The 22,333-nt window shown below is 40.2% G+C and overlaps 2 protein-coding genes across 4 annotated transcripts in view; one reads left to right on the top strand and one right to left on the bottom strand.

Annotated features, from left to right (window-relative positions):
- Nucleotides 1–268: 268 nt before the first annotated feature.
- Nucleotides 269–10,693, top strand: HHLA2 (HHLA2 member of B7 family). 2 transcript variants are annotated; one of them, XM_013186058.3, is made up of 7 exons: nt 269–485; nt 1,246–1,335; nt 2,012–2,323; nt 2,784–3,044; nt 4,920–5,210; nt 6,889–6,983; nt 7,930–10,693. In XM_013186058.3, the coding sequence occupies exons 2-7, from the start codon at nt 1,272–1,274 to the stop codon at nt 7,948–7,950; spliced, it is 1,044 nt and encodes a 347-aa protein (XP_013041512.2). In that variant the 5' UTR covers nt 269–485; nt 1,246–1,271; the 3' UTR covers nt 7,951–10,693. The 2 variants fall into 2 exon arrangements, with proteins under 2 accessions (XP_013041512.2, XP_047913194.2); XM_048057237.2 differs by lacking the exon at nt 1,246–1,335.
- The window catches only part of MYH15 (myosin heavy chain 15), a 50,072-nt gene continuing 36,599 nt past the window's right edge, over nt 8,861–22,333 (bottom strand). For both annotated transcript variants that reach the window (XM_048057235.2, XM_013186083.3), the window contains 10 exons: nt 21,609–21,733; nt 19,279–19,394; nt 17,003–17,195; nt 16,140–16,343; nt 14,696–14,821; nt 13,203–13,373; nt 12,660–12,764; nt 11,465–11,560; nt 10,818–10,955; nt 8,861–8,998 (listed from right to left, as the gene is read on the bottom strand). In XM_048057235.2, coding sequence (XP_047913192.1) covers nt 8,981–8,998; nt 10,818–10,955; nt 11,465–11,560; nt 12,660–12,764; nt 13,203–13,373; nt 14,696–14,821; nt 16,140–16,343; nt 17,003–17,195; nt 19,279–19,394; nt 21,609–21,733 — 1,292 coding nt within the window. In that variant the 3' untranslated portion in view covers nt 8,861–8,980. The remainder of the gene's footprint in view (nt 8,999–10,817; nt 10,956–11,464; nt 11,561–12,659; nt 12,765–13,202; nt 13,374–14,695; nt 14,822–16,139; nt 16,344–17,002; nt 17,196–19,278; nt 19,395–21,608; nt 21,734–22,333) is intronic.

Genomic DNA, 22,333 nt, shown 5'->3' with positions numbered 1-22,333 from the left:
CTTCCGAGGTGGGCCCGGCCAGGCAGCAGTACCACCCCATGCAGCTGGGGGTGGGCCAGCGCTGCACTCCCTTGTCAGCAAGCAGGGCTGCTTTCCTCTGCCTACTGCCTGAGAGGGCTGTAGGTTTTTTCAGCATATAAGGTTGTTGTTTCATTCCCTCAGGTCGAATATTTACCTGCTGATGACGCAACAGGAATACGAGAGCGGGCAGGCCAGGAGGAGGGGACAGCTTCTTGTACTTTCAGTTGCGGGGCAAGAGTCAACCTGCAGCAAAGTTGCAAAAAGTGCTGATTACTTGAGCTGTCGGCCATGTATAGGTGTGGCTGCAGAAGAAATAGGGAAAAGATTTTCACCTTTAGAGAAGAGAGCTGTATAATTCATTTTACTTACACATATATAAAAATCCTGCCTCCAAGAAACACCAGACTTAATTGGAACAATTAGCTGGATGCAGAAGTTTTTGGGTACTCGTGAACTCAGAAGAGGTAATAAAAAATAAATTCTTATAACAACTCTCTGTCGCTCTTAGTGTATGAGCAGAGGTGGGGGGAAGGGGCACAGTTTATATCTGTGAAGTTAAAATTGCAGATCAAGTCTGCATCCTAAAGAAAACTTTGTATGGTTGTAGTGTGGGAGCCTTCTTCCTTCAGGAGTATTTCTCATCAACCGAAGCATGGGGTTAGGGTGTTAGGCATAGGGGGTGCGTTGGGAGAAGGCAGAGAATTGCTACTATTTTCTACTACAGAAAATGTCTTCTGAAGATTCAGTGGGAAAATTCCAGAAAGTTAGTACCAGTATGGCTAGCACGGAGTTTTATCAATATGTGGAAAAAAAGAGTTAAGAATTTTACACATGCAGTTGTTGTGTTTGCTCGCTGGTAAAACTTGACATGCTCAGGCATTTCTAGTTTTCCTAAAGGAGTGCATTCTTGAAATGTGCAGTTATTAAGCTACCTTGAAAAGCAATTAATCAGAATCCTCTTACTAAAAAATAAATAATTTTGGTTTAACAATGCAAGACTACTACTATATGCGTTTGGCTGCTGCCAAAGCAGATAAGAGAGGAAAGCTTGTTAAGTGGTGATTAATCCCATATGCCTTGATGAGTGTGCAGATAAAATGCAAAGTTCAAACGTGGTGCAAGACTATACATGTGGTTTGGTCACTGAGCCACGGACCCCAAAATAAGGGGCAAATCTTTTGGCTGCATTTAAAAAGTTTGTCTCCCCTCCTTTTTCGTTGACAGTTTGAAATGAATAAACCAACAAAGACATGAAGGGCCAGAAGATACCATCTCTTCTCCTCTGTTTACTCTCCATATGTGCTACAACTTGGGGTAGGTTTTAATTCTTTTGCTTATGAAAAAATGATAAAGATGACAACTCTTATTCTTTTTTTTTGATGGGGGAATTAATTCTGACATTATTTATTAATGGTTAAGGATCAATTTGGTGGTGGTAAAGCCATTTTGAGAAGTTCTGTCCTTCCTGTCAGTTGCACAATTGCGTACTTTTGTCTGTACAACTGCTTGGCACTGCATAAGGGTCACTGATCACCCAGACCATTGACAGCCAACTCTATGAACATATGAGTGAGGAACAAGCTGCAGCTTGAGGCTGGGGACTCCCTCACCAGGATTTGATATCGGAGGTGATGCTTTTGGAAAAGCACAGGAAACTTAGGTGGCTAAAGCGGAGGAGTGCTGATGTGAATACATAGATGTTTAGTCAGGTTGCCCACTTAAACTCATTATAAATTCAAAGCCCAGAGCCCTGCGTTACAATAATGATTAAACTTAATGAAGTGGAGAAAAGTGCAGCTGCCACCCTTGCTGTCCCAGAGATCTCTGCTACAGAAAATCTTTGAAAGAGCGTGCTATTGAAACACATGGTAGGAGTGTTCTACCTGTCAGAGCCAAAGAATTTTTTGGGTCAGGGATAAGGAGGGGCAGAAAAATGTTTATAAGCTAGATTTAATGTAATCCACTCATTTGTACTTAAACGTTTCTACAGAAAAGGAAACGGTAGCAGGACTGTTTGCTAAGGATGTCATCCTTCCTTGTCCTTTTCCACCTGGTGATGATGAAGTAATTTATTGGAAGAAAGAGGACAACGATGTACACAGCTACTACTACGGGAGGGATTATCTGGAAAGCCAACACCTGGATTACAGAAACAGAACTCACCTTTTTCATGAGAATATTCCTCATGGAAATGCCTCCTTGAAACTTAGTAACCTGACCTTGACTGATGAGGGCCTTTACCTTTGCTATGTGGGAACACAACAAACTAAAACAGAAGTGGAAGTTGAGCTGCATGTGCGAGGTCAGTAAGATAACAAAAGTGCTTGGATTATTCTAGTAGAAACTGGATAACACCCACAGATTCTCTGGCATTATTTCTTACCTGGTATTAAAATCCTCCAACCCAACAGAGCACCTCTTGGGCCTGTTGGTGTCCTCTTTTTCTCTGGAGAAATGTAACAAGTTAAAAAATTACAGTGCAGCATTGGTTCTGATAACCTACTGCACAGTGACTTCTAAAGGGCAGTTAGTGTACTTGAGTCATAAAACATCATATGGCTTTTTAGAATAGTATAGACCACAGCATTAACAATAAGTAATGCCATTCTTTCTTCTGAAATCAAACACATTACATTTTGTTTTCTGTTATGCTTATTCTCCCTAGTGTCATTTCAAAAGACCAATCACTTCAAGTTCGAAAGGATTTTGAAAATAATAGGACTGCTATTTTTTGTTTGTTTGTTTGTTTTGTTATAATCTAGTTTCCTCTTATTATGCACTGGAATACCAAAAGAACGACACAGAAAGGATGCTGACATGCTCTGCCTTCCTTACATATCCAGCACCAAATATAACTTGGGTAAAAGGCAATATATCCATCCAAGAAAAAGGTTGGGAGGAAACCAGGGATGGCATTCTCTATTCTCTTAGAAGTCACCAGAGCATTATAAACACATCTGATCCTTACTCCTGTCATATTCATCTCCCTCACGAGAAGTGGACTGCTGAATGGAGGATGCAAGGTAGGAATAAAGGGAGGCATCTTCCTGCAACATTATGGGGCGTTACAGCTGGCTTCTGAGCCCAATTAAATCCACTTCACTGCAGTGGGGCAGCATGGGTATGGCATAGTGCAGAAGGCTGCATCATCATCCTCTTTGAAACTCATCTGTTACAATTACAAGCCAGCGTCAGTCCAAGAAGTGGGGACAGGAGGGGGTAGCTCACACTTCTGTAAGTTTGCTTTACTCTCAACATTTTTTCTGTATCATCAGTTTCACATTTCAAGGGACAAATAATGATCAAACTTCACACTGTCAAAAAAAAATAACGAACTCGGAAAAAATACATGGAAAGGGTTATATGAGGTAGAACAATGTTTTTTGTTCTTGATGCATATGTTTCTTTGTCTATTCTCCACCTTTTGCCAGAGTGTTTTCAGTACCATTCAATCCTTTCTTCATACTTCTCTTGAAGTGCAGTATTAAGTACCCAGGTGCAGTGTGAGAGGTGCACGGGAGTGAAGAACAGCAGCACTGTTTACATTTGGGCAAACTGCAGCTGATTTTGTTATTTAATGGAAAACAGAGATATAAAAATTATATTCTCCATTTTGTCTCAAGCAATCCCAAGCATTCTCTGGAAATTCAGTAACTGGTACTTTTCAGCCTCTCATGTGTCTTAGGAAGTATTTTTAATTGGATCAAGAGCAATGCAAGAGCAGTTCCCTTATTGGATATGCACGGCTGCCTCCATCGCTCTGATTTCTCCCTGAAGTGTGCCCAGTACACACTCAGCTCCTAATCCACTGCATATGCTTCTGCACAAGAGTGGTGTTTTTAATTTACGTACCTTCTGGCTCTGGAAGGTTTCAACTATGGTATCAGAGCAGGTAACAAGCGCACCAGAAATGTCTGGTTTGTTAATCTGTCTTTCCAAGTCACAAGTGAAAAAGGTACATTTCATTACAGCATTGTTTAAATTCCCCTGCATCTGTCTGCTGTCTCACTGAAACATTTTAAGAATATATTGCTTTCCTGTTCCTTATATAATAGCAGCACTGGGTACCGTTCTGTTTTTTTCCTAATGGTTTTCAGCACCACACCTCTGCTTATTTGGATCCATGCACAGAAACCAAGTGTGGTTATACTATGTCACAATAACGTATTAAGTTTCCTCTCCAGCAGACTGCCAGCCACCACAGCCTCCTGTTTTTCCTTCCCTTGCAGCAGATCTCTGCAGTTAAATAGGTAGTTGTGCTATGATATTAATTTGTCCCGTACTAGTATTTTATAGGATCATTAACTATTAGTTACACTTACCTGCCCTTTCTATCCCTTTCATTTTTATTTTTTTCTTTAAAGCTATTCATTAAGTGTTCAGCACAGAATGATAAAGTCCTTCAGTCTACCATATCTGAAAGTTATTTCTGTCTAAATATAATTTCTTTATTAGCTTAGTTAAAACCAAAATATGTTGCAACAGGTTTGCCCTTTTGCTTTAAACGCACAGGTAGCTGATCAGTTGCACCTTCTCTCTGCTCCCAACATCTAGAATTTCATATTACTTTAGACTAGACCTAGAATAGGTCAAATCAGTTTTATTAGCGAGTGCCTCAGAGACCCCCAGTTTAGGAGAGAAATATCAAAATGAAAACAAAATCAATTTTAATACATGTAAGCTGTTACCAATTAGATTTTTTTGAATGTATATATGATCAGTTTGCTTTTAAAAATCTTGAAATGCTTCTAGAAGAATACTGTGATGTTTGAATACGATATCAAAATAATGGAGTATGTTCTGAAACTTTTGTGTTGTAGTAATTGGTGAAAAAACTAACCATCCTTCATAATATTTCCTAAAACAATTACAGAGTGTTTTGTAATTGTCTGTTTCAGACCAACTGTCAAAAGCAAAAGGAGATAGCGTTTCCATTACTTGTGGATACAGCAGTGACACTTTACACAGAGAGGGCGTCAGTGTTGTCTGGATACTAAACAGAAATTCAGTGATCTCAGTCCTGGCCACCTTCAATGGTACATCTCACTCCTACCAGCCTCGAGTCCAGATTAACCAAAGTGACTATTCACTGTTACTGAGGGATCTTACTGCAAATGACAGTGGAGAATATCTTTGTAATATTTCATCACCTCACTACACAAAACTTACTGTGAGGACTTTGCAAGTTGGTAAGTTGCTGCTCCTTCCCTATCAGAGGCTGGGGACAAATGAGGGGAATACAGAGCCAGAGTCGTCGAGAAATCTGTGAAATATTGAAAAACATGAAGATATATTTATTTAAAGACTTTTTTCTTTCTTCAAAGCACAGAGGGCTGTGCAGTTGAGAGCACAAAGAAACTTATGGACTCATAGCCTAAATGCTGTGTTGGTAGCAAATACTGTCTTTAAAGGTAGGAGGGAGATGAAGGCATGCCCACAGAAGTGGTACAATTTTTTTTTCTTTAGAAGAAACCTTGTTGAGGAGAACACGTAATTGTTATTTTCAAAGCTTTAATTCTACACAGCAGGCCTTTTTTACACTTGGAAATATGTATGTTTATATGTATGCCTTCCTTTTTATGTACTGTAGTAAATATCCAGCTGTGAAGTCTTAGTTACAGTTATTTCATTATCTCTGGTTCCAAGCAGACTTAGGGATTAACTTCTCTATCCATTGAAAACTCTTACTTAAGGTTAAAAAAAAAGACTCCAGCTTTTTAAAATTATAGTGCAAACAAATTACAAAGTTTTTCAAAAATAGCGTGCTGTTTGAGGTGGTGCCTCCTGAAATCTCAGTTCATAACAAAACAAACACATTCAAGCAGTAGCAAGTAGGCATCAATTAAATGCAATCAACTAAAAGACTGAGAGAACTAATATATGGCACCTCCGTTATTTTTTTAAGAAGAAAACTTGAGACAGTCTGCAGAATGTGAAACATAGAGGTAACATAGCAAAAATGGGAATAGAATAAGTTATAATAACTGGATATTTGTCTTCCCTTCTTTCCCCATGATAGCTTGGTTTCTGCCTGAAGCTAAGGGTGTCTGAAACTATAGGGTGTTTTAAATGGCAGCGACTATACACATGGTATATATATGTAGGAAGGGAGTTAGTGTAAAGAAAACTGTTGAGTCAGACAAACGTACCTCCTTGAAGCTCAAATTCCAGCATGATCTTCCTCACCCTATAAACCTCAGTTTACGGCGGAGTGTAGAATTTCTCAAATTTTTTTTTAAACAAGATGCAGCAGTGGAAAGGAAACCTGAAATAGAAGAACTGTAGATAAACAAATGAGTCCTTCAAATGTGAGCGTTCTCATGTTGATGAAAGGAACTGAAACAATGCTGCCTAGAACCAGAGCCAACCTCTGCTAGATGGGCTTTTATGTCCTGTGGAATCTGTTGTTACCACCCACTTCTGAAAATTGGTAGTACTGTTAATGGCACCAAGCACTGTACCTGGAAGCAGCATTTACCCGCCTGAGAACTTAGTTGTTTATCAGCAGGATTTGTATAAGAAGTTCTCAAATCATATTTATTGACAACATAATTTTTGTATCAGCATAGTTAAGTAACGTAATCTTCTTTTACCTATTCACTCTTAATTCATTAAAGTATCATTTTGAAATCTTCACTTATAGTATGGGTCATGTAATGACCATTGTATCAGTACCATTAACAATAAATGGAAATGTTCTCCCTTAATCATAGGTATGAGATTATAAGTAAGAGAAAAATCATAGTTTTGATATACGTATCGAATAACAGTGAATAATTGAATATAAAACATCACTAATTAACATTCAGTATTATTCAATAAGTTTTTGAATTCCTGTTTAACATTTTGGAATTTGTATTTTTATAGAACACTCAGATAACACTTGGATAGTTGTGACAGCAGTGATCGTTGTACTGGTGGTGATAGTACTGCCGGTGATAGGAGTCTATGTCTATGTCAAGGTATGTACAAACATTAGGGTATTTACTTTTGAGCATACTATTAAGCTGAATTTCAGACCTTGAATGTTTGACCAAAACAGATTTGATTTTCATGGGATAAAGGATGCAAACAAGACTGAAAGACTTAGAATAATAAATCTCAGCTGAAGTAAACTGCCCTCATTTTTTCTATATTCTGTGTCCAAAAAGCCCTCTTTAGTACATCTAGGCAATAATATTTTAGTTGTAACAATGCTAACATGCCCTTTCCTTGAGCAGATTGCTCTCCTGCACTCTATAAAAAGATGAGAAAATTGGTTACCTGTCACATATACTTGCTGATAACTTGCTTTGAAAATAATCATTTTTGTAATTTTCTCTCACTTATATTTAAGACAAACAAAACCAATGAAGATCCCCAAACAACAGGCTGTACTAGTATTCATTTGGGCTCAAATTATTACTTCAGCTCTGTCCAACTTCAAAACTCAACAAAGCTTGTTTGTGTAAAGACATGCAAATTGCTTTGTTTGGGAGACTGTTGTGACCATATAGCCTCTAAACTCATCTCTCCGTACATCTGTCCTATTTACTGGTGATACCAAGTCAGAAGGACATATGGTTCTCTCCCTGATAGAATAATAGAACCAATACCTTTGAGATGAAGCTGTTTCATTTAAAGAACTTAAGCAAGATAAATATATCTTGGGTCCTGTTGAAACCTTTAACATATAATTGGAGGAAGCAGAATAATTTACAAATTAACACAGCTCTGTTTACATTGATGAAAACTAAATGGAAGAAACAGGAGTGCTTCTGCCCTTTTAAGTACATGTTTATTTTATTCAGCTAACGTTAAAATATAAGATACTGACTTACCTCTAACATGAGTATGTCTTGTTCTGTTCCTACTGGAGGATTAATTTTATGCATCAGTAGTTCTCACGGATGTTTTTGTTTTAACTAGAGAGAATCGGGACAACTATAAGATACAGCGGATCAGGAATACTATAAGCACCTTGACATACCAAAAGAAAACCTGTCTCCGCAAACACGGACATTACTGAGAATGCTGCTGAAATACAAGCTTGAGCAGAAGAGTTCCTTCGTCTTCCCTATTGAATTTCACAAAGAACCAAATGGAAATGCAATCATCTGAACAACAGTAACAAACAAGTAAACTGACAGAAAAACCATACACAAGTCAATTGACATTTTATGTGAGGAGTCTGCATGAAGAACCAGAATGCGAGTATACTAAAAGGACAATGAAAAAGTTCCACACAAGTTTGAGTTTTGAGTGTTGGTGGACTTTGGGTTTGTTTTTGCACTATGAGGGGAAGAGAGGGCTTTCTGTTTTGCACTTTGTTGAGTATTTTAATTCCAATTCCATGACAACTCTTCCCCGTGTTTTCAGTTTTGAAGTAGAAAAGATCTAAAAGAATGCTATTTATGAGCCAGGGGCACTCCTTATGGGATAAGTCCCTCAGCAGCGTCTCTTAGTCCTCTAGTGCAGCTGGAGAACAAAAATGCTTTCGCTGATAGTAGTGGAAGTTTAGAAACTGACCATTTGTATTAAATTTAGTTTCTGCTGTCCCCCAAAAAAATGGTGCAGCCTTTGACTGGCAGGACAGCTAGAAGCTGGGCTATCCCAGCTTTTAGGGCTGTCCCCTACACAGGTTTAATCCAGAGTGCTTTAACAATCTGCACATGAAGGACGTGGGGCTGTGAAACGTGTCTGGATTTGCCCTTAGGTTTGATTTCATCAGAGATCTGCCAATTAGGATTTGTTCCAACATAATGAAGTGGGTTGTTGGCAGTGTGTCATCTTTTATTGATCCCTGGGGCTCGACAAAATAGAAATACATAGAAATGAATGTAATACACTACACAGTCTCTTTGGGTTTTCACTTGATATTTATTTCTGTAAGTGCTTTTTTATTTTTTCCCATACATCTGCTTTTGGTTATGCCTGATTATATGAAACATCTTCTCATATTTGTCAACTTGGACTGCACTTACTCCTCTTCATGAACCTGAAATGCAATTGAGAGAGATAGTATACAACTGTTAAAATTAAAATTAAACTGTTACATTTAAACTGTTAGAAATTAAAATTAAACTGTTGAATTTGAACTGTTTAACAGTTTAATTAAAATGAAACTTTTAAAAACTGTTAAAGTTTTACAGGGGGGTTTAGAGTTCAAGTTCACATGTAAATGACAGAAGTTTCTGTTAACTAATGCTTCTGCTTCCTGGCATTACCAGCTTGTGTCTGAAATACACTAGCACTAAATGGACATACCATATTGAATTTAGCCATCATTTCGAGTCTTACTTCAGCTAAGAAGACAGGCTTCTTGTCCTTATGCTAAGGTGTGTATCATCCCTTTGATAGCAGAGGATTTCTATAGAGCCCTGTTGCAACGCATGAGCCCTGTTGCAATATATGATGATGTTCGCCCTGAATCACACATACTTTCAAAAGTTTCCAGGAACATGAACAGCAGTAGTAGAGAAGGTATTTTTAGGACTACACTATTAAAAAAAAAAAAAAAGTCTTTCCAATGTCTTTCTCTTACTAAAGGAGTCGTTCCCTGATTTTTGGGACAGCATTCATTGTCTGAACAAGCGTCCACTTCTCTATGACTTCTGCGGTTATGAGGCAGAAGAAGGTGCTAGGAAAATACAGGGAATAAACTACAAAGTATTTTGAACATAAATTACTCTCATGATTTACATATTTTAGTGTCTGTGGCTTTGTGAAATTAGGAGTTTTTTTGGGGGGGGGAGGGGGGAGCTGGAAAAAAATTGAAGAAAAATGTTGAAATTTTTCCTCTTAAAGCCTACAAAACTTCATGTGAGCTTCGGTTGCAGTACTGCTTCCATCATATGCAAATGCGTGAGACCAGATGTTCATCTAGTTTTAACGTAGATGGTGGAGCTACAGTAATTCATTTCAACTAAAGGTGATTTTATTAGTCCAATATAAAAGCAGAAATTTCCTCCCACAGAATTGTGGATAAAGTAGAGAGAAGGAAGGGATGGGATCAAGTGGTATAAAAATAACTAAATGGTTACAGAAAGGTTTCTTTTATGTTACTTGACTTTGGAGTTGTAACCCCCATTAAATTTATATGATATTAAGTACGGGAGTTTACATTACATTTGTAAATGAAATAGATAAAGCAACGACCCACCTCCTCTTTCTGTCTTTCCTACAAGTAGCAACACCAGTATTCCTTGCTGTGGTTGCCATCAGGCAAGCATAGACAAGCAAGGGTTTGCTTTCAGTTCCAGACCACGTTCTTAGGCTCCTTTTAGTTTCATCCGTATTACTCTACTACCATTTTGATCAAGTGCAAAACACCATAAATATATTTCTAGTTACTAATTACTTCCCAGCATCCAAGTGACTAATGACTACTATTTTCATCCAGCTCTTCAATTCAATACAATTTTTGAAAGAGCAGTCAAAGTATCTGGCAATCTGCTAGTGCAGTCATCCCCTGGCTTTATTACATATGTAGAAATCTACATCAGACAGAGAGAGAGAGATGGAGCTTTTAAATATCCCACATAAAAAGACAGTTTGGCAACTTCTGGATGCTGAGCAGAGAGGTTAAGTGACACCATTGAGAGAACAGAGATTTCATTTTGTATAAGCATCAAATTGCTGTCCTAAAGATTTACTGTAACATTAAAATAAAGGGTGGACTGAAACTAAAAAATTTAGTAAACAATTATTTATTCTAGTCCATATTACTGTAGGAGATGCAACAGATCTTCCTGCATACGTAGCATGTGCTACTGTGTATTAATGAGTCACATTTGCTCCATATAGTAGAACCATACCTTTTTCATGCCAATATCTCTTGACTTGCTCCTCAGCTTGTTAACTTGAGATTCAGCTATTTCAGCCCTTTCTTCAGCATCATCCAGATCATGTTGCTGTTTTCTGTACTTTGAAAGGTACAGATTGGCTTGTGATTCCTGGTGAGAGAAAATAGTACAGCTGATTTCCTCCAGTCCACATGAAGCAAAGCCTTCCATTTCAAGCAGGACACAAGTGCTCAACACGAATCACTAACAAGTCTATGGGAACCACTAGACTCTTGGAGGGATGAGGGTTTTTATTTGTTTGTTTTAAGGGTTTGATGTTTGCAGCAACACTCTTCATTTCAAGTGAACTGGGAGGCTTTCAACATGTCTCCTGAGGGACTAGCCAGAAAAAAAGGTCTTTCCTGTTCCTCCCCTTCCCTCCACCCCCTGCAAATTACACTCCAATCTTCAGATAAAATGGAATATCTTTTCTTAATGTAATCAACACAAATGCTATATACTATATATATAAATACATTTATAAGTATAGAGTTTGGATAAATACAAATAGTACTACACACATAAATTCTGTACTTGTACTAAAAGCTTTTGCTGATTAAAGATTGTGGTTATAGGGTAACAAATTTCTCAGAGGAAAAAAGGCCTAAATTGTCACTTACAGCTTCCTCTGCTTGGTGCTTGTAGCTCTTCACTTTTAATTGTAGCTTATCAATCAGATCCTGCATCCGGGCCAGATTCTTCTTATCTTCTTCTGACTGTACCAAAACACCATCAATTAGGTTAGTAGTGTAAAAAGGCCAAAAACATCTCCCACAGTCCACTAGTTATGGGTGGCATATATATTATTTAACAAATGCATAGTTTAAAATATAAACAAGCCATATTGTGATCAGCCTGTGTGTAGATGAGGAAAAATTCTGTAGGCTGAAGATTTGTGAGGGCCTGCTTGCTGAGGACTAAGAATAGCCTCCCTATTTATAGATATATGTAAATATGGATATATATACACACATATGTACATGTATGCACACACACACACAGAGTTCCTTGCTTGGCAGGTGAGGACCTCTCTTGTCATTATAGAGTGTCATAACTGAGTAAAACAGACCAATGGGCAGGCCTAAAATATATGTAATTTGCAGGTTTTAAATTTTGTGTTGGAGGCAGGCATTTCTGGTAAAACCATCCAGGTTTAAGCTGTCACAGTCCATAAACAGAAGGACCTGCTAATTCTGTCTGCCTGTGCCACAGCACTGTCTTCTAAGAAAACAACCTCGGCATACACAAGTCAGAGTAAGACAACATGTAGGATGCTAAATAATGTCTTAAAGCAGATGGATGGGATTATCTTCTCAAGAATAATGTTGAAAGCAAGGGAAACAGTGCTCTGTGCTGAAGACCTTTTCAAGCAAGCAGCAACAGCAGCTGTTAGTAAGCCTGCTGGAGGCTGAGGCTAGACCTTGCTGCCCAGCAGTAGGTGACAGAGCACTGGGACTGGGCAGCCCTATGCAGAGTCAGCTGATTCCTTCTGGCTCTTTTTAGCAACATCAGCACAGCTGTGAGACATCTGGGCTCTTTCTTCTCTTGCAGTATGAATAGTCATCTAAGCCTGCTCCATATTAATACTGTGCTAAAACGGTCCAAATCCCAGCAATAGTAAGCTTTCTAACACTGGTTACAATGAGTCAGACAAGATGATGGTAGCCCTAGGAAGATGTTCCTCCCATCCCTAAAGCTTCCTGCAACAAGAAAACTCTGGGTAATGTCCTATTTCGTCCTCCACTGAAAAAAATTTAGGGCCCTGATAGGGAGAAGACATTTCTTTCCAGGGACCTAGTGCAGTCCTCAGTGTACCTGATAAGTCAGCTCTTTAATGCGCCTCTCAAACTTGCGGGCTCCTTTTTGGGCATCTGAATTGCGACGGAGTTCAGTCTCAAGTTCATTCTCCAGCTCACGAACCTGCAAAAAAGGAAAAACACTTGCCATTATGCTACAAATATAAAGAAGCAGATAACTTAGTTCGCAGTTCAATACGTGCTCATTTCCTCAGCATCTTAATAGAGCTGAACTTCAGGAATAGATCAAAATGTAGCCTTTTCATTCTATTTTTTCCATAAATGTATTTAAGCTGTACCAACAGCCAAAGGCCCCACTCAGAACTAGATGCTCTATGTTTTGCCTTTTTTTTTTTTTTTTTTTTTTTTTTTAAATCAAGGGCTTGGTCATCTGCTGTGCTACAACAACTCACAGCTCACTGCAGCTGCTCACCTGCATTTTGTGAAACAGAGGAAAGCATTCACAGCATCCTTTGAACTTACCAGGCACCCCAAGGGCACCCACCCACTCTTAAGTCTGTAAAGCAGCAGATAGCAGTCCATAGTTTGATCACAAACTTACCCTGGATTCCAGTTTCTGGATCTGTTTCTTGCCACCTTTCAGGGCTATTTGTTCTGCCTCATCCAATCGTTTCTGGAGATCTTTAATGGTTTGTTCCATGTTCTTCTTCATTCTCTCTAAGTGAGCACTAGTATCTTGCTCTTTTTTAAGCTCCTCAGCCATCATTGCTGCCTGAAAAAACAACCACACTTTACAGCACTTCTGTCATGCTGTTGAATTATGTCTCAGAAAAAAAAATGATAGAAGATCGATGATGGATCATCCACTACTTGGTTCATTGACTATACCTAATGCTGCCAAGCATATATTGTGTATATTTATCATTTCTGGACAGAGGGAATGCTTTTTTTCCCCCTCCATATTCTAATGCTGTGATTTAAGTCTTCGTTTGTTTGTTTTGGTATCCACGCTACACAATGTCCTTGTTTATAATAGCTACAAGTAAACCTACGCCACTCACTGCAGACATTTCACCCAGAACTTATTAGAAGTCTTATACTGGAATTTGGGGCTCTTGAAAGGTAGTGAATTAAAACAACTGGCAGGCGAGTTTCCCTGCACAGCCACAGACAAGAGCTGCCTGAGCAGCTGTAACAGCACAGCAATTTCTGCAGTCTGTGCTGTGATAGGAAGCTCGGTTTCAACATCTTACATATTCCCTGACCATTCTGTAAAACTGGTAACAAGGGTACCAATTAGCTCATGTCTGATTTGACATGTGTCCCTGCCTCCAAGAGCCATTTACAGATTCTTGTATCCATCACTGAACATCCATGGGAAGACAGCAATCATTGCAGTCCAGGCTGGAGCTGAATCAAGGACAATCAGTGTCTTCTCTCTGGCAGGCAGTAATAGTACTGCCAGCTGAGAAGCAGTGAAGACCGTGGTACAAGAATAGCTTCATCCAGGCACTCCAGACACAACTCACAGAAACATCCAGTTCTAGATTTTACTCTGTCTGTTGGTATGATGTCATATGTCAGCCAAACTCTATGTTTCTCCGGGTCTGTGGGGAAAGAAACTATACTAGTCCAAATGTCATTTTCCTGACAGGAAGAATGCACTCACTGTCTCTTCTTGGGATCTTCATCCTCATGTTTTTCTAATAGACACCTCATTTTGGATATGGGAATTGTACTCCTCACAGCAGATTCTATGCACACCTAGCAACCTGTTAGTGCTAGTTCAGTCTGAACTGGTTTAGCCTATCCAGGTATATAATCTACACAATTCAAAAGCGACATGACCTGGGACTTTGAGGATCAGAGAAATCTGCATTCTTGGGGAAAATAGTAATAAAAAAAAGATCAAGCAGAAGTATTTCCTTTGTCTTCACCTCTAGCCTGTTTACTTTTGCAGTTTCATCAGCTGCCTCCAGATAACTGTGGAGCACTTGGGATATATCAGGTTTGTAACAGATGCTTAGGAAATTTTGGGTTGTCCTAAGACAGTGTGGTACTGAAACAAATTGAGCAAGGAATGAGGCTACTTACATCTGTGATTGCTTTCTTGGCTTTTTCCTCTGCATTTCGGCACTCCTGGATTGATTCCTCAACTTCGTTCTGCATCTGGGAAATGTCACCTTCCAGCTTCTTCTTCTGATTGATTAGGCTTGTGTTCTTTTATTACATTTTCCACAAAAGAAACAGTGGAAAATTAGGAAAAAATGATTAATAGAGACATAACTTCTCTAAATACCATAGCACACTAAGGCTTAATGATATTTGCAACCCCTGGATTACACAGAGCAATATTTAGGGAGGGAGACCCATGTATGTGCTAAGGGTTGGCCTTTACTACGTAGCTTAGCTTCAGAATGAGGAAATATTAAAAATATTTTCAATAATGTAAATATTCAGATTTCAATTCAGATAAAATAATAAGCAAGAGGCTGAAACCGAAGAATGAATAAAGCAGTTCATCTTGGAAAAGTAATGATCCATAATCAGTTAGTCAATAAGGTGATTAAAACAGAAGCCCCATGTCAAACTGCTGAAGTATCACAAGTGCTGAATATCATAAAATATTGCCAGCCTGTAGCTCATTTTCATTTCCTTCTGAATGTTGGTTGTTTGGTGAAGAGACAATTGGGTTTTGCAGCAAAAATGCTGGTGAATCAGTATATGTGCCTTCACAACCCTGTAAAATCTGTGGTGACCATTGTGACCAAGTCCAAAGGGTTCTCTTAACGAAGACCTGATGTGGTAGAGCATGCTTTGCTGCCGTGCACAATGCACCTAGCGTTCGCAACCAGGCATTGAAGTTTGCTTTGCTGAGTAATAACAGCACCTTGTGCAAACACTGTTGCTTGCTGTAGCGAGGTGGGGGTTGGTCTATTCTCCCACGTGCCTGGTGACAGGACGAGGGGGAACGGGCTAAAGTTGCATCGGGGAGGTTTAGGTTGGATATTAGGAAAAACTTCTGTACCGAAAGGGTTGTTAGGCATTGGAATGGGCTGCCCAGGGAGGTGGTTGAGTCACCATCCCTGGAGGTCTTTAAAAGACGTTTAGATGTAGCCCTTAGTGATATGGTTTAGTGGAGGACTTGTTAGTGTTAGGTCAGAGGTTGGACTAGGTGATCTTGGAGGTCTCTTCCAACCTAAATGATTCTGTGATTCTCCAAAGAAATGCCTCCCTATCCCAGCCGCAGCCTAATGAAAGCAGGAAGCTGGGTTTTTATAGCACCAAAGAAAGTAATAAATAAAATTTATTCTTATCTCCCATCCTTATATTTTCTGTGAACTGTTTAATGCAGTTGGTTGAGTCATCAGTTCCAGCTAACCTGAAATTAATAAGGTGGCATTCCTGCAGAGTGACTTATTTCCTCTACCATTTTCTACCTTGAAGGTGGGCAAGGAGTGTGTCTGCTTTATGCAATGGACAAACAAACAGTGTTAGTGCTTAACAGGCAAGGCTGTTTAACCCAGAAAAAGCCAACCTGAGTATGCAGCAGGTTCACACGTTCGGTGGCTTCCAGCAGCTCATGCTCTGCCAGCTTCCTTGCCCGTTCAGTCTGGTCTAGCAAAGCCCTCAGCTCATCCAGCTCCGACTGGAGAAGATTATTCCTCCTGTCAGAGACCGCCAGCTGTTCCTTCAGATCTTCATTCACATGCCCTGAGTCATCCAGCTGAACCTGAAGTTCCTATAACGAAGCAGACAGGTTTTTACCAGTCCGAATGCATTTTGAGCCAGTGTGCTTACATGAGAGGACCACCTCTAGAAGTTCAGTGTTTCTTTATCGGAGAAAGGCTTCCTCCAGACTGTAATCTGAATAGCTTTTGTGGTATGTGGTACAAAGAGTGCAAAACCTGATCTGCAGTCTGTCAGAACTAGTGCTTCTGCCCGAGGCAGAACCAGCTTCATAGCGTGGGAGAGATATGAGGCATGCGATAACTTGAAAGGTCTCTTAGCAAGACTCTTTAAACAACAACAACAAAAAAATTACTTATGTTGAAGCACATTAGAAAGCGGAATATACGCACACAATCTGTACTCTGGCTAACTGACTTGCTCTCCACTTTTAAAGGATTTGCAAGCTCACATGGAAATCAGATTTTCAGTACCTCATGCTGTAACTTTCTGCCCCAACAGGAAACTGTAGCCAGAAAGGGTTTTACGCCTGGATCTCATCCCACTTGTATGCAAGTCTTGGAAGAGATCCATAGTTCAGTGTTCTCTCATGTCAGAGGTGATCATTAAGCGCTTTTCCTGCATGTCCATGAGAGTAGCTTCTCTTAATCACCATCACTGTTTTGCTGTGTGCTATGAAACCCAGCCTGGGACTGACAGCTCTCAGAGTACCTTTATTTGTGTTTGCAGGACGCGTGTTGACTTTGTTGCTTCTGCAGCATGCCTGTTGGCATGGCTGAGCTGGATTTCCATTTCGTTGAGGTCCCCTTCCATCTTCTTCTTCAGCCGAATGGCCTCATTTCTGCTCCGGGCTTCAGAATCAAGGGTGGACTGCAGTGAATCTATGGCACGTTGCTGATTTCTCCTGGTTTTGGAATAATGTAGAAGGGCCATTTGGAGTGAATGGACTCATTTTACTCTCTGGGAAGGAACATAGAACTACCTGCAACAGTACTTCACCTCCAGGTGTCTCGTTGCTAGAAGCAGCAGTACATTCCTGAATGACATACATAGCATGTGTTTCCAGTGCCTATTGCCATCTACCTGTCTGCTGTGTTTCACACTCTCAGCTAACCCCTGATCTGCAAGAACCTACAGTATTCATCTCCCTCATTTCTTTTGGCAATATTACAGCAATATTACAGATTTCCCTTAAATCTCTCATGAGCTCAAGCAAGTACAGGTTTGAACCTAGCAAGAAGCATTTCAAACTTAGCTGTCACTTACCAAGGTATTTACCAAATTGTTTGCTTGGTTGCTTTACATCTCAGCCTTTTTATGAAGGCATTAAGGAACAGAATTAATCAAACTGATGGTAGGTAGCTATGTTCAAGCTAATCATTCTAGGCACCCTGTATATAGTAAATGACACTTGCAAGATACAATTTATTGCATCGTAATGTAGATGTTGAAACATACATTTCTTATACTCAATTATGACAGGAGTATTTCAGGAATAGAAATCTGCGTTATGGACATCTACAATTAGAAGAGATTGAGCGCGCTGTAATTAACAGGCTGCTCCCCCTGTGAAAGGCCGTTTACTGTCTATTTAAGAGATGGCAAAACAAATAGAGACAGGTGCATTATTTTCCTCTAACAATCTGAACAGAGAGGCTTAAAAACAAAAAAAACACAAAAAAACCCTGCAATTCCAGGCTCTGAGTCCAGTGATAAAGGTTTTGCCTTCCTGCAACCAGAAAGAAACTCAAAGCACAAAATACGACTCACACAGTGAATTTTTTTCTCACTGCCAGACGAGCTTTGCTGATTGCATAGGATTTCTGGGAAATCACCAAGTCAACAAGGGAAACCTTGAGGGTGTTATTGCTTGGGCAAGACACTGAACTGTGCCCCACATTCCCAGGAGACACCACAGCCTGCCTGCTGAACAGTCTAGAAGCAAAACATGCATGAGGCTGAGGCAGAAACACTAATTAGGATAGCCTGTCTGGGATCTCCGTAATTCAGACATCTGCAGGACACATCAGAAGATAGCCCCTGAAAGCACCAAAATCTTGTTTGTTTTTCTGAAGCAATTAACATGTTAATGCTTGTATCTGCTCTGGCCAAGGTGGACCTCCGGCCTCCCCTTTCCCTGGCCTTTACACTTCTAGCAAATAATGATGTGCTTCTTGGACTAATAACACTACAACACTAAGTGGTTCAAGACCAGAGTTTCCTGAAGGACTGCATACACATTGCTAAAAATCTGGCCCAGCATCAGTGTAACTCTGCAGACTAGAGTTTGTACTGCAGGGAGGAGAGGCGCGACAAAAGACATCATCCCTCTGGCATCTAAATGCTTTCCACTTTTCCTATTTGTCCCTTTCACCTGCAAACTCCTCTCCCTCTATATTGACACCGCCTGTACCTCTGCAAGTCTCAGGGGTTACCCAAATGATGTACAGGTAACTGCAGGCTCCTCACATCCTCCCACAATCAGTGTAGCCATGACTGCATGAATTAACTACGTGCAGAGGTAAAGATTGCCTTTAGCTAACACCATTTGAGCACCACTGATTTTGTCTGTGGTTCCCGTTGGGAGGCACTCATCCTAGGGGATTGGGAGGAGGCAGCAGACTAGTTAGACATGCTTGTCTCCATGCTATAAACATGTAGGATTTGCAGCTCATGGTTGTGTCCATGACTTTGGCTGTGCCAGTCAGCTGTTTAATGGTTGCTTTGTAATGTGTCTGATGGGCTTACATGTACACTGGCAGAAACTGGACTGACAGGAATATTTGAACTAAGAAAAGGTAATGTAGTAGGACTACCCTTTGGCAAATAACCAGAGCTGCCTTAGTTACTGATACCGAGTATCAGCTTTTGCTGATGTGATTACCTGTGTTTTGTTTGGCTGGCTCGGGTCTTGAAAACATTTCTGATCTTTTGAGATTTTCCCCTTAAAAATAAGAATTACAAAAATATTTGTCTCTGCACGGTACCTCATATTTTCCATTTCTTCATCCTTTTCTGTCAGTTTCCTTTCAAAATCAGCCTTAAGCTGAGAAAGTTCAAGCTGAAAACGAAGGGTCTTACTTTCTTCATGCTCCAAAGCTCCCTGAAACAGAAAGCAACAAGAGCTTGCAATTGCACATATGATCCCTTCATGCTTTTCTCACTGTTCCCAGTAGCACAGTTACTTCCCTGCCCCTCTCTCTAAGCAAGGACATGAACAAAACAACACATTTATCTGCCTTCTAATGCAAGCTGGCAGCTGGAAAATTGAGCAGCAAGCTCCTCAGAGTACAAATTGTCAAATAGTCCATGGCTTACAAAAAGATATATTAGGCTTTGCCTGTATGGCTTTGATACCAACAAATGCATTCCCCTTGCACCCCAATACAAACGCTCTCTGGAAATTCATGGGCTTGTAAGTGATAAGGAAAAACTAAAGCCAGATTGGTTTTGGAAAGTTGGAGGGGTCCACACTCCCTCCAGCTCATAAGGACCTCTCCAAATCATGGAGTGTTGAAAGCCTCACAGGTACACAATCTCGTTATGCAAAATGACTTTAAGGAAAGAAATAGCAGATATCAGCTCTGTATGAAAATACAAAACTACTCTGTCCCCTTTTTCCAATTAGCATGAAAGAAGCTATGGAACAAGGCAGGTTAGTCCCAGCATCTTTGTTCTTACATCATCTCTCATGAATGGTGGTCAAAAACTGCACTGAGAGCAGCCTGTGGTTATCTAACAGGGCCTCAGACTCCCAGGTCTTGCCATTGTGACTCAGTGCTGCTCTCAAACAGGGAAGAAAAGCAGAAGAAACACCACATATTTTGGAAGTGCTCTCTGAAGGGTAAAATTGCACTGGCTTAGCTGTGTTTCCCTTAAGAGATGATGGAAACAGAATGGGGTTTCTGATGGCAAAGCTGTTTAAAATCCTTGCTAATCCCTGGCCATCGTGCAGCAGCTACAGGTCACTCAGATGCAGGTTTCATGCCAAGGAACCACCCCACATTAACAGCACACAGAAGTACCACATCACCAGTGGTGAATGCCAGAAACCCAAACTCACAAGGGAGGGAGGAAGTCAACATTAAGCCATTGCTTTCACAATTAAGATACATCATCACTTTACTTTCATTAGCCGATAATTTCACTGAGCTTTAGGAAGGCATTCCACACAGTTCAGGAAAGTAAAGTATGCCCCTGAGATCCCCCAAGAACTGGATGTATTCTTTGGTGTGAGAAAAGCTCAGTGACAGAGCATGTAATCACTCTTCACATCTCAGAGCTGTGGAAGCAAGATGTGCTATTTCCTCTGCTCTTATCACCAGACCTGCTTGTTTGGCTGTGAAATCCCTGCAAACTGTAAAGCATCCTGTAACAGACAAAAGAAGTTGCACAATATTTGAGGTATTAACAGATCCCTGTCACCGCATGATGTTCACTTTAGCATTTGCTATGCAGAGAACAATTGAAATGAAATGCAGCCCTCACTAACAATCCTGTGCTGTGTTGCTTCTAGCCAGCAACACCTACACCCTTTCCTAGCTCTGCAACGCACCAAACTTCCAAAAAACCTGACAACCTGCCTTTCTAAGTGAATCACCAGGATTTCCAGTCGGCCTGTTCCATGTTGTTGGTTTGTTTCTGGAAACTGGGATGGGGTGTCCCTCTTGGGTACATGCATACTTGTCACTACATAAACGAACACAGTGGTGTTAAGTGTCTCTATCAAACTCCTGTGGGAAACAAAGATTTTCTAGATGGCCTGTTTTTGTCTCATTTCTGAGCCTGGTACCACTTTTTTTTTTTTTTTTTTTTTTAAAGCAGGCTGCAGTATCTAACACACTATCTAAGACCTTAGAGTATTTCAAGTCATCAGGAGGTTTGTTTTCTTATGCTCAAAGACAGGAAGTGGTGAATTTGCTGATTGAAATCTAGACACTAGAAATATCTGATAAAATATTGTAAAGCCATGATTCCCAGCAATTTCTGTTTCCTGAAAGACTGGAATATACCATGCTAGATTTTCAGAACATGGGCAGAGGATTTCAGAGCTTTCTGAAAGAAAAGGAAAAACAAACACACAAAAACCTACAAGACACCTCCTTTGACGTGGCCTCCATTTCATGATCTTAGAGGTGAAATCTCCAAAAGTCACCAGTCACTCTTGAAAACTATGGCTAGGAAGCCCAGGGGAGCTGGGTGTGCAGGGAAAGTTCCACTTGCTATCAACACATTCAGTGTTGCTGACAGAATCAAAAAGGAAGGAGATTCATGACAAAGACATCCTTTCCTCTTCCTTTGAGCTCTCTTTCCTTACCTCTGCTTCTTCCAGAGCCAGCTGAACTTCTGACTTTTCTTGTTCAACCTGTTTCTTGATTTTTTCTATTTCGTGAAGGCTCTTGTTTCCTTCACTAATCTGGTTGGTCAGATCAGAAATCTCCTCTGAAACAAGAAAAGGTCGGAGGCATTTATTGTCAGTCTGAGTGTCCCAGAGATAATGCAAGTCAGGGAGTGAGAATACAGGATCTGTGCCTCAGACTACTACTTCAAAGGTTCATCTGTACATCAGACAGCTTGTGTTCAGCTTACTTTTACAGCAGCTGTTTTTACCCGATGTACTTGAAGGCACAGACTTTCTCATAAATGCTTTTTGAAATGGTTTAGTTCTTATCTGTGATTGGCAGGTGAGCAACATTGTGCCCTGCTTTAGGAGCTATCTAGGCTTCATTTGTTGCGCCTTTGCTATCTTTCTTGTTCCTGCGGCTGTCGCCTCTGCCAGTGGTGGTCTCACTTCCCCTGCCCCTCACACTGATGGGAGTGACGAGAAAAGCACTGGGGACAATTAGAAATTTTCTTCCAATGATGTGAATTTCTCCATTGGTTTAACAAGTGTGGATTCTACTATCAGTAAAAAGCTAAATAGACTTTTAAGAGCATTCCTTCTTTCCAACGAGGATTACTGTTTTAAACAAGTCTGTAGGCAACATTAGATTACACAGATCTAATCAGTCCTCTGGCCATACCGTTTTCTGTGCTTAACCC

Source organism: Anser cygnoides, chromosome 1, assembly GCF_040182565.1.
Source record: "Anser cygnoides isolate HZ-2024a breed goose chromosome 1, Taihu_goose_T2T_genome, whole genome shotgun sequence".
Lineage (NCBI taxonomy): Eukaryota > Metazoa > Chordata > Aves > Anseriformes > Anatidae > Anser > Anser cygnoides.
Note: the sequence above shows the minus strand (reverse complement) of the source record. Positions and strands in the feature narration are given on the sequence as shown.

Excerpts from the sequence above, each read along its gene's own strand:
- HHLA2 (XM_013186058.3), top strand. The coding sequence starts at position 1,272 with ATGAAGGGCCAGAAGATACCATCTCTTCTCCTCTGTTTACTCTCCATA. Across the intron at positions 2,324-2,783 it reads AGTTGAGCTGCATGTGCGAG|TTTCCTCTTATTATGCACTG; the intron begins GTCAGTAAGATA and ends GTTATAATCTAG. Across the intron at positions 3,045-4,919 it reads TGCTGAATGGAGGATGCAAG|ACCAACTGTCAAAAGCAAAA; the intron begins GTAGGAATAAAG and ends TGTCTGTTTCAG.